The sequence below is a fragment of the Prionailurus bengalensis genome, chromosome D4, assembly GCF_016509475.1.
Source record: "Prionailurus bengalensis isolate Pbe53 chromosome D4, Fcat_Pben_1.1_paternal_pri, whole genome shotgun sequence".
NCBI lineage: Eukaryota > Metazoa > Chordata > Mammalia > Carnivora > Felidae > Prionailurus > Prionailurus bengalensis.
In genome coordinates this window covers 86,342,741-86,353,212 of record NC_057359.1, presented here as the reverse complement: position 1 = coordinate 86,353,212, position 10,472 = coordinate 86,342,741, and the positions used below count along the sequence as shown (strand labels likewise).

Genomic DNA, 10,472 nt, shown 5'->3' with positions numbered 1-10,472 from the left:
CCGGGGATACAGTGCATCTCAAAACCACTTCCAACTTGGGAGGAACTTCTATGCTAGCCAGGATCCTCTCCACAAGGGAACTGGGCAACAGAGGGTCTCATCCCTGGATCTGGGGGTTGGGGGAGGATTTTGTGCCTGGGCAGGACTGGCCATCTCAGCAGAATGCTTAGTATCGCTGACCCTCGGGCACTAAATGCCAGTATCACCTCCTCCCCCACCCCTACAGACATCAGACATAGTGATAATTAAGAACACCCCCCCCTCACATTCCCAAAAGTCCCCCTGGGAGGGGGTGCCATCTCCGTGGCTGCCTCCCCGCTCAGGGCTCCCCACGCAAGTGTGCAGGTCAAACCCTCTACAAGGGTGTCCGGTGGCCTGGGGGACAGGGGTTGAGTCCAGCCCCATGCTTCACTTTCCAAGGCAGCTGGGGCCCTGCCTGTTGTCCCTGACTTGTCCTCTGGGGTAGCACAGCACAGTCCTTCGAAGCTCCCTGCTTCTGGGTCCCTGCCTGGTCCTCATGGTGCTCACACGGCAGCCAGTGCCCACCCCGATGCCTGGCTCTGGGCTTTCCCCACCACTGCTCTCTCCCTCTCCACCCCCTCTTCCTCTTGGGCCTCCTCTCTGTTCCTCCCCACGCGAGGACTTCTGTCCTCCAGGCTGTGACCCTCGGGACTGTGGGAACCCTGTCTTGGTCACCCTGGCACACTCGGGCACTCAGAACCCAGGATTATTCCCTTTCTATTCAGAAAGGCTGGAGGACAGAAAGCAGCAAGTCTTAAGGGAGAGAGGAAGGAGGGCCCGGCTGGGGCGGAGGTAGCCCCACCTCGAGAGGCCCAGCCCAGCCTTACCACAAGCTGAGTCACTCGGAGCGCTGGGTAGACCCAGCTAGCCCTGCCATCCTGGCCAGGCTCTGAGTCACCGGCTGGTGAGGGGCAGCTGCAACCCAGCGGGAAATCACGCCTGCATGGAAGTGGTTGACAGGGTTGTTGGGGCCCGAACCCCCTCCCAGTCCTGGAAGGACCGGCAGTGACTACTGACCCCAGCCGGCAACAAACATCTCTCTGGGACTTGCCGGGAAATCAGGAATCGGGCCAAGCTCGGGATCCCTGCTCTTGAGGGGGGCAGACTCTCACCCTGGAGGGTGGGGTGAGATGAGAGGTATGACACCAGACACACAGGGTTCTTGACAAGGGACATATGACAGGCACATGGCAGGGTCAGGGAACTGCTGCCTGCTACAATCCTTTCATCAGGGGCATTTGTCACCATGTAGCAAAAACCTCAAAAGAGGGGTGCGTGGGTGGCTCAGTGGGTTAGGCATCAGACTCTCGGCTTCTGCTCCGGTCATGATCTCACGGTTCGTGGGTTCAAGCCCTGCTTCAGGCTCTGTGCTGACAGCGTGGAGCCTGCTCGGGATTCTCTGTCTCTCTCATTCTCTCTCTCTTTAAATAAATAAATAATCTTAAATTTAAAAAAAAACTCAAAAGGAAGTTTACATCAGCCATTCTGCTCTTAGAAATTGATCCTCAGACAATAATTGAGGAAATAAGTGTCTGATCGTAGCAAATAGTTTAATGGAGCCACACAATGGAAAATTATGCAGCCATAATATCAGGGGCTTCTGGGTGGCTCAGTCGGTTGAGCATCTGACTCTTGATTTCCACTCAGGTCATGATCTCATGGTCCTGGGATTGAGCTTGGTGTGGGGCTCAGCACTGAGTGTGGAGCCTGCTTGGGACTCCCTCTCTCTTCCTCTCTCTGTGCTCCTCTTTGGCTCATGCTCACACACACACACACACACACACTCTCTCTCTCTCTCTCTCTCTCTCAAAATAAACTTAAAAACAAAACAAAACGAAACGAAACAAACAAAAAATACCAGATGTCCTCAGAAAGGACCTCTTTCACAGAACTGTGGTAAAGATTAAATAGGGCAGAGGGTTGCAAAGCCCACAGCTGGGAACAGCAATGTTGTAATTATTTCTCACTCTCTGCCTATTTGCTGGCACGGCCATACTCCCTTGGCTGACTTGGGTGCTATTGGGTCCAATGTGGAATCGTGACCTGGGGAGGTGGTGAGCACCCGGTTCCTGGAGGTATGCAAGCAGAGGCTCCCAATGGCAGACACTGTAGAACAGACTTTGCTCTCAAGCAGGGAACGCAGTGGGTGTGGCCACTGCCGGCCTGAGCCCGTGAAGGTCTTGGAACAAGGTCTTGGCACAGGGATCAGGTGGAGGTCTACTGTCCTTCTCACCTCCAGTACCCAGGACAGCGATTCTGCACGTTGCGGGTGCTCACCCAAGCTCCCGTTGTGTTGACACTGGGGATGTCATGTTGAATGAGGACAGTTCCTGTCATCAGAGAGGAAGATCCATTTCAACAAATAACTGCACACCAAATAAAGTCATTACGAATGTGCTGATTGTGATGAGGCGCTAGGAGAAGTGGCGGACAGGAAAGGCCGTTCTGACAAAAGGCCGTTTTAGCTGAGGTCTGGAGGATGGATGGTGCTTGGTGGGGCAAAATCGGGAAAGGGAATCAGCATGTGTGTAAGGCCTGACGTAGATGGAGCAGGGCTGGCGTGAGGGTGTGAAAGGTCAGCAGGACTGGAGAAGGGCCGGGGCAAAGGCGCAAAGGGGAGGCTGGTAGGAGCCTTAAATGCCATGTCTCGGGTTTGAGTCTGACTTCGTCCTTGAGGACAGTGGGGGCCACAGGAGATTTGAAGCAGGGGAATGCCACGGTCATATCTGTGTTTTAGAACAGTCCAGCTGGCTGTCCACTGAGGAACAAAATGGGAGGCTGGAGGTAGGGAGGCCACTAAAGGGTTTGCAGTCAACCGGGGGGCGGGGGGTGCAGTCATGGGGCCTGGACCTGGGTATGACGGAGGAGCTGGTCACCAAAGGAGCAAAAAGGGAGGGGAGCAGCCGGAGTCCAGGTGACAGTTGGAATGGCTGTGAGCTGTGCCTCCTTCCACCACCCAACAGTTAATAAAGGGGGGGAGGTCCAGGCAGGGTGCCAGGGTCCCTTCCGTGCAAGGGGCCATGCCAACTAGGTAAACAGCAGTGGACACATGATACTCCTTAAAAACAAAATCCTGATTCATTCACAGTCCCTTGTTGTTTACCCAAGGTGTTTGTTTTTTTTCTCCTGGGCTATTTCAGGTCTGACAGGTTTGTGGGGAGAGCAGAGCCGGGGCTCAGAGCCAGCTGGGAGGGAGAGAGACTGATGGGGCAAGGAAGGGCCTCTCTTCCTTCTCACAAGGCCGGGAAGGGTGGCTGCCTGGGCCCCTACTGTATGTTCTGGGGCAAATCCCTTCCCTTCTCTGGGCTGCCGTCCAAGCTCTGGGTCCTTGACCTTCTGGAGCCTCCCTTTCAAAGTAAAGTATTATTATTCTTCACATTTGAGTCCTCCTTTCTAAAAGTGCTCTAGGGTGGGGTGGGGCAGGGCAGCCCTGCAGAGAGGCAGCTTGGCAGAAGCCACTTCCTGACAAAGGACTGATGAATCAGGGGCTGTAGGTGGCATTCTCTGCCCAGGACGCTGCAGTCCCAACAAGTGGGCATGGGGAGCCCTCCCTCCCTGCTCCAGACCTGGACCATTCCTCTCCTTTGTCCACATGCCTGGTATCTTCCACCAGGCTCTAGGGCCTGGGCCGAGGGACAGGCGTGGGAGAGCTGGTGGATAGATATGACATCCAGAGCCCTAAAAAAAAAAAAAAAAAAAAAAAGCAGAGACACCCCTCACCTCCACCTTGCAGAGGTGAGAAGAAATTCCTCCTTATAGAAAGAGCTCTTAAAAACCAATAAGAAAAAGAAGACATTCCAATAGAAACCCAGGCCGAAGACATGAATATTCAAACCCCACAAATGGCCAAGAAATGTATGAAAACATGCTTTCATTTATTCAAAACTGAAAACTGAACAGTAAAACAGCCTCAAGTGTAGGGGCAGAGGTTCCCAGTTTCTCAGAGTTGAGAAATTCTCCTGATGTCTAATTTCCTGAAATCCTTTCCTCTTCCTCATATATGACTGATGACTGTATTCATTTTTCTTTCCTTTAAAAAATGTCATTCTTCCCCCATGCCACCCACGCTGGCTTTATTTCTTTATTTATGTATTTAATTTTTTGAGTGAGAAAGTGTGTGCTCTCATGCAAGGGAGGGGCCAAGGGAGAGGGACAGAGAGAATCTCAAGCAGGCTCCACGCCAGTACAGAGCCTGACTTGGGGCTGGGTGAGGGGCTGGACACAGGGCTCGATCTCACAACTGTGGGATGGTGACCTTAGCCGAAATCAAGAGTCCGCTGCTTAACCTGAGCCACCCGGGGGGCCCCTGGCCTGATTTACTAATGTAAAGAAAGCCGTGGAGAGCTGAGAATTTTTAAAGAAGTTTACAATCTTTTCAGAATAAAGTAAACCAAACCAAACCAAACCAAACCAAACCTCTATGTTCTGGACACTCCAGGAGCCTCCCATCTGGTCCCAGCCGTCTATGGCAAGGGCCCCTCTCTCTTCTCCCCTTGGAATAGCTCCTGGGCCCATAAAGACTCATCTCCCTTGCCCTTGCTCCCACTGACTCCTTTTGCCTGGCATGCCCTCTCCAGGCCTACCTGGCCGGCGCGTAAGTAAGGGCGGCTATGTGCTTCCGATGGAATATCATCTTTTGAAAGTCCTTACGATTGGTAATTCTTCCCATAAAGTAGTTGTGAGGGCTGCCCGTAGGGCAGGGAATGCCTTTGGCATGATGCCTGGCATGCGGCACACAGTTCATACATGGTAGCTCTTTCTGGATCTTCATGGAGTAGGCTTCTCTTTGCCGGTAGGTCTCAAAGTGTCACCTCCTAGACTGCCTTCTTAGGTGGCACCCCTACTCTTGTCAACTTAATCCCTCATCCTGTTTTGTTATCTTAATGTTTATCACTTTTTTTTTTAATTTTTAAAGACTTTTTAAAATGTTTGTTTTTGAGAGAGACAGACAGAAACACACAGAGTGTGAGAGGGGGAGGGGCAGAGAGAGAGGGAGACACAGAATCTGAAGCAGACTCCAGGCTTTGAACTGTCAGCACAGAGCCAGAGGCGGGGCTAGAACTCATGGACTAGTAAGATCATGACCTGAGTTGAATTCAGACACTTAGCCGACTGAGCCACCCAGGTACCCTGGCATAGACCATTTCCATCCTCCCTCAGAGTTCCCCTCTGACTTCTTCTTTTTTTTTTCAGTCAATTCCCCTCCATTCAACCCCTAGATAAAAATGTGTGTGAAATGAATGAATCTTGAATTGGGACTGGCCCCAAAGTCTGGAGGGAGCTATTCACATGTATATACAGCACTCTTAGGGCTTACGATGCCTTTCTACTTTCATGATCTTATTTGCTTCTCATATAAGGCTACGGGTGCTCAGAGGGGCTAGGTGACGTGTGACAGAGGGTCTCCAAAGCCAAGAAAGAGGGGGGTCCCTGGGCTAGGGGCCTGGCACTCTGGGAGGTTTGTGGGTGCCCCAGGCTGACAGGCCTGGGTATACCATGAAGACTGGCAAAGGGCTGTGTGTGGCCCCGCCTCTACCCTAACCGGCCCAGGCCTCCGGTCTGACTGAGGAGATGCCCTGGAGTATCCAGATGCCAGCCAGTTCCAGCTATAAAACACGAGTGTCAGGAGACTTGGCTTCTGGCTGGTTTCTGCCTCTGCCTTGCTGTGTGACCTTGGCAGGTCACCCGCCTTCTCTGGGCCTCCGTTTCCATCTCTGTAAAGGAAACCAGTAATCCCTGCCAGCTTGACTTCAACTCCACTTGATGACTCTACCGCATGAATATATCCTGCTCTTCAAAGACAGGCAGGCCTCTGCCTGTGTTCTCTCCACTCCCTGGAATGCTGTTCCCCAATAGCTGCTGTCAAAATTCTGGTTTTTCTTTTTAATTTTTAAAAAATGTTTCCTTATTTTCGAGACAGGAGAGACAGAGCACGAGCAGGGGAGGGGCAGAGAGAGAGGGAGGCACAGAATCGGAAGCAGGAGCCGTTAGTACAGAGCCTGACGCGGGGCTCGAACTCACAAGCTGTGAGATCGTGACCTGAGCTGAAATCGGACGCTCAACCAACTGAGCCACCCAGGTGCCCCCAAATTCTGTTTTTTTCTACTTGTGGTTCGGTACTAGTCTCTCTGTGTGGTTTTCCTCCAAATGGAATGTTCTCCTCCTTCCTCAAGTTTCAATAGGCTCTTGAGGGCAGGGACTGTGATCAACAACAACAGAATGGTATGTTCTATTTACTGACATGACCAGTCTGGTGCCAGGCACTGTGCTGGTCACTTTGTTACATGCTTTAATCCTCACAACAAAGCGTCATTATTCTCATTTGACAGATGAGGAAACCGAGATTCAGAGTAATGCCACTTGTCTCGGGTCACAGCGTGGGTAGGTAGGACAGCTTGGGCAACTCGTTCCCCCCTTTCCCCTGCCCCCAGCATCTTGCAGAGGGCCCAGCAAGCAATTTATCACCTGTATGCCGAGTGACCCGTAAGCCCCTGTCCGCATGGATGAGTGCCGGATTGCCAGTATCACATTGATCGGCTTAGAACCTCCCTTGGGTGGTGCCGACAGGACAGAAGAACCAGTGCTCAGTAATGTTAACTTCTTTATCAGCATTCTTTGCCTGTGTCACAGCTACCGTAAGAACTACCCAGTTACAGGGAAAGCACTGGTGGTGAGTACTCAGTCACCAGGGTAAGCAGGCAGAAACTGGATGACCTTTGGGGTGCAGTACTGGAAGTCTGAGCATCAGCAGACAAGGAAGGCCTCTGCCACCCCCAATCCATGATTTGGGGGATCCCAGTTGTTAACCCGGTTCCCTCACTGGCTTGGGAGGTGGCCGGGGTAGGGTTGAAACGCCGACCCACCCGTGCCCAGCCCCGCAGGCCCGACCCATACCCACAGACCGTGCAGGTCTGTGGGGCTGAATCTTTTACAAACTGGAAAGTTCTATTGTTTTCTCCATTCCTGCCCTGCCCTGTCCCACAAGCTACCTCCCGAGAGTGAAACACCCATATGCTGAGCCTGAGGAATGTCCGCCTGGCACCGGCACCGGGGGTGCCTTTGGGGCTCCAGCCCTCCCTGCCACCTCCCCTTTCCCCGCACTATTGCGCAAGGCAGGCGGGCACACCTTCTGGGGCAGGTCGGATCAAGGCCAGGAACTTCCTGAGAGCGGGAGGTGGCGGGCAGGGCTGGGGGCGGGCCGAGGGGGTGCGAACGCCGAGTTCCCGCACTTCGGCTTAGGCGTCCCCTACCAGTTCCCCCACGACCTCCTCGGCGTGATTCTCTTCCCGCGCGGATAGGGGAGGAGATGACCCCAGGCTGGAGCCCCCCAGGGCACTCCTCGTTCTTTCAGATGCCCCCACCAGCCCCATCTCTTTCTTCGGTTCGGTCTGGGCCCGGTGCGCCCCTCAGAGCGTCTCTCCTCGCTCTCCCTCTCTCCTACTAGTCTTTGTCCCGGGTCTCTCCCAAGTCCCGGCGTCCCGGGTCCCTCCCCCCCCGCCCCCCAGTCCCGCCCTCCAGCCGGCGGCCACTGCGGGGGCGGGGCCCGGCTCCGGGGGCGGGGTCGGGCGGGGCGGGGCGGGGCGCGGCGGGGCTGCTGCGCCGCGGGCTGGGGCGCGGGGCGGAGGCGGCCGGCGGGAAGGACGCGGCCGGGGCTGGGGCGCGGGCAGAGCGGAGGCCGCAGCCAGGGGCGGCGGGAGCGGGACGGGCCGGGCTCCATGGCGCCAGCGGCGTCCGCCTGAGCAGCGCGAGCAGCGACGGGTGGCGGGCGGATCGGGCCGCGGCTCTTCCTCGCTATGGGGGACGTGCTGTCCACGCACCTGGACGACGCCCGGCGCCAGCACATCACAGGTGAGTCCCGCGCGGCGCAGCGCGCTGGGGGTCCAGAGGGGAGCTCCAGCTCTCACCCCAGTCGGCCGGCCGCGCCGGGGCTGGGGTCTCCTGAGAGTCAGGCCCCGGACATGGCGGGAGTGGCTGGGGACCAAGTCCTGCGCCTGAGCTTGTTCCCTCCACATTTGGGCGCCTCTTCCTGCCCCCTTATGAGCTCGCCCTTCCCCCTTCCGAGGGAAGGCGCCCCCCACCCTCTACTGGAACCCCCTCCGAGCCGGTCGCTTCAAATCCCCCAACATACTACCCCGATGGAGCTGTGGCCCACTCGGCCAGCGTGTCCCGAATCTTCCTCACTGTCCCGGTTCCAGCCCTAGTACACGTGGCTGAGGCTTCTAGGGACAGGCCCATCAATGCCTGGACTGCGCCTGGGGAGTAGGGCTAGGGAAAGATTGGGTGCCCAGAAGGGCTAGGTCAGACCCTTGCCCTTTGACTCAGGCTCAATCAAGCAGGGTGCTCTTGCTGGCAGGCGTGTCCGGTGGGGGGGAGGGGGAGGCTGGTCAAGGCCGCAGCCCAGCCTCCTCAGCCCCTTTCTGCAGTCAGCCCTGCTCCCAGCCTGTCACTGCACCGTGGCCACTTCTTAGAAGGGCAGCTGACCCCAGGCTTCCTGGGGGAAGCCCCAGGACTGCAGCAGGGTCCTGGGTTCCTCCTCCTCCATCCCGGGGAGAATGGAGAGAGAGAGTGAGAATCTCAGAGTGCCTGGGAAACTCAGTTTTGTGGCTCACCTCTCCCGCCCTGGGTGAGGCTGCCTGGGTGGAATCCCAGCATCTGTTTCCCAGCCGTTAGTTCTTAGGGAAGTCTCCTAATGGACTGGCACCTCAGTTTTCTCCTCTCTGAAACGGGGTGAATAATTTCTTATTAGTGAGCTGTTGAGAGACTCAAGTGGCCTAATTTATGTAGCTTGCTTAGCACAGGGCCCGGCACAGAGGAAGCACCAGTGCATGGGGTGCTGGACCATATGGGGTGCGGGCATGGGTGCAGCCTATGGAAGGAGGAGTCTGCTTCTCATGTTGGCTTTGCCATTCCCTGTCCAGTGAGCCCAGAACACTGTGTCCACCTCCATTTATCTTGATGTGCCCCACAGTCCTGTAGAGTTTCGGCAGCTGTCGGCCTGCTTGTACCCCTTGAGTAGAGGGACCAGGTGTCCCTTAACTCTGTGTCTCCAGAGCCCCACGGTTGAGAGCAAAGAAGGTGCTGGGGAAGGGTTGTCCAGTGACTGTGGTGCTGGGCCTGCTGCCTGAGTTCCCCCTTTGTGCCAGGCCTGGGCCCGGATGCAGGGGTGAGGGTGAGGTAGAAATGAGTCAGACCCTCTCCAGCCTCAGACCAGCAGGGGGTTAAGTCCTGGAAAAGCCTCCTTATAGGACAGGCCTGGACTCTGGGAGGAGGAAAGCCTGGGGCGGAGTCTTCCTGTCCCCTCCCTGTCGGTGGCTGCCTCTTGGGGCTCTGTAACAGTCCATCCATTCACGACCTCCCGTTGGGGCCCCTCACCGGCCTGGGTGGGGTGTGCCTGCTCCTTCTTCGGTGGGGTTTTTCCTTCCCCCACACCCAGCTCTTGCTCTCCCCCACCTTCCTACCTCCTGGGCTGAAAACTGCCAGCGCCCCCACCCCTCCATTTTACACGGGTGGAGACCGCAACCACAAAAGGTGAAGTGTCCTCTCCTGGACAGGGTTGGGTTTGTTTTGTGGATACTAGGCTGACTGGAAGAGGGTTGTGCCCACTCAGCCTGCTGGCCCCTGTCTTCTCGACACTTCAGTGCTATTAATAACCCTCTTCAAATGCCTCAAATTCCTGGTCCAGGCTCACCTGAGGGAGCACCTAAAGTGGGGGGTTGGGAGGTTGGAAGCAGGCAAAAGCCTCTAGCCCCCTCCCAAGGAAGCAGGCCACCCTAGCAATTCCTTTTGGAGAGGATGAAGGCTGGCCTTTGCCACCTCCAGTGATCCATGCACCCTCCTCACCACACCCAAGGAGCAGTGAGCACGTTCATGCCTGACAATTAAAATTCCAGCGCCCTCCCTACCTGGGGCCACCCCTTTGCATTTGCATTTGGAACATCCCTTCCCACCGTCCTTTGAGCTCCGAGGCCTGTTAGGGTCCTGAGGCTTGGCCAGTGGCTCCTGCAGTTTTGTGGCCACCCTGAGCAGGTGAGCAGGTGAATGCCAGCCTGCAGGTCCTGGCAGAGGTCAGGCACCCTCCTGTCCATGGTGCCATTTTGCTGCTGCGGCACCTTTCATCCTGGGATTTCAAAGCCGCTGGCAAGCAGGGGCTTGTTCTCAACTAGCAACTCTGTGGGGTTGGTGGCAGGATGGTTCCCTCCTACTTTCATGAGGGAGCTTGTGTACAGGAAAGAGCCCTGGCCTGGGAGCCAGGAGGACTGGGTAACCTCAGACAGTCACTCGCTTCCTCTGGGTCTCAGTTTCCCTGGCTGTGAACTGATGGCTGTGGGCTACCCGATGGCTGAAGTCCCTTCTGGCTCTGAGAGCCTAACGGTCCCAAATTTTCTCCATAAATCTCCTCCAGATTTGGGCCAGCTCAGGGTCCCAACACTGACTCCACATGATATTAGCTG

The 10,472-nt window shown here is 55.9% G+C and overlaps 1 protein-coding gene across 3 annotated transcripts in view; it reads left to right on the top strand.

Annotated features, from left to right (window-relative positions):
- Nucleotides 1–7,641: 7,641 nt before the first annotated feature.
- The window catches only part of NIBAN2 (niban apoptosis regulator 2), a 53,513-nt gene continuing 50,682 nt past the window's right edge, over nucleotides 7,642–10,472 (top strand). Inside the window, exon 1 of one of the 3 annotated variants that reach the window (XM_043567407.1) lies at nucleotides 7,642–7,869. In XM_043567407.1, the coding sequence (XP_043423342.1) occupies nucleotides 7,815–7,869 (55 nt within the window). In that variant the 5' untranslated portion in view covers nucleotides 7,642–7,814. The remainder of the gene's footprint in view (nucleotides 7,870–10,472) is intronic. The other 2 variants (XM_043567405.1, XM_043567406.1) reach the window with 2 other exon arrangements.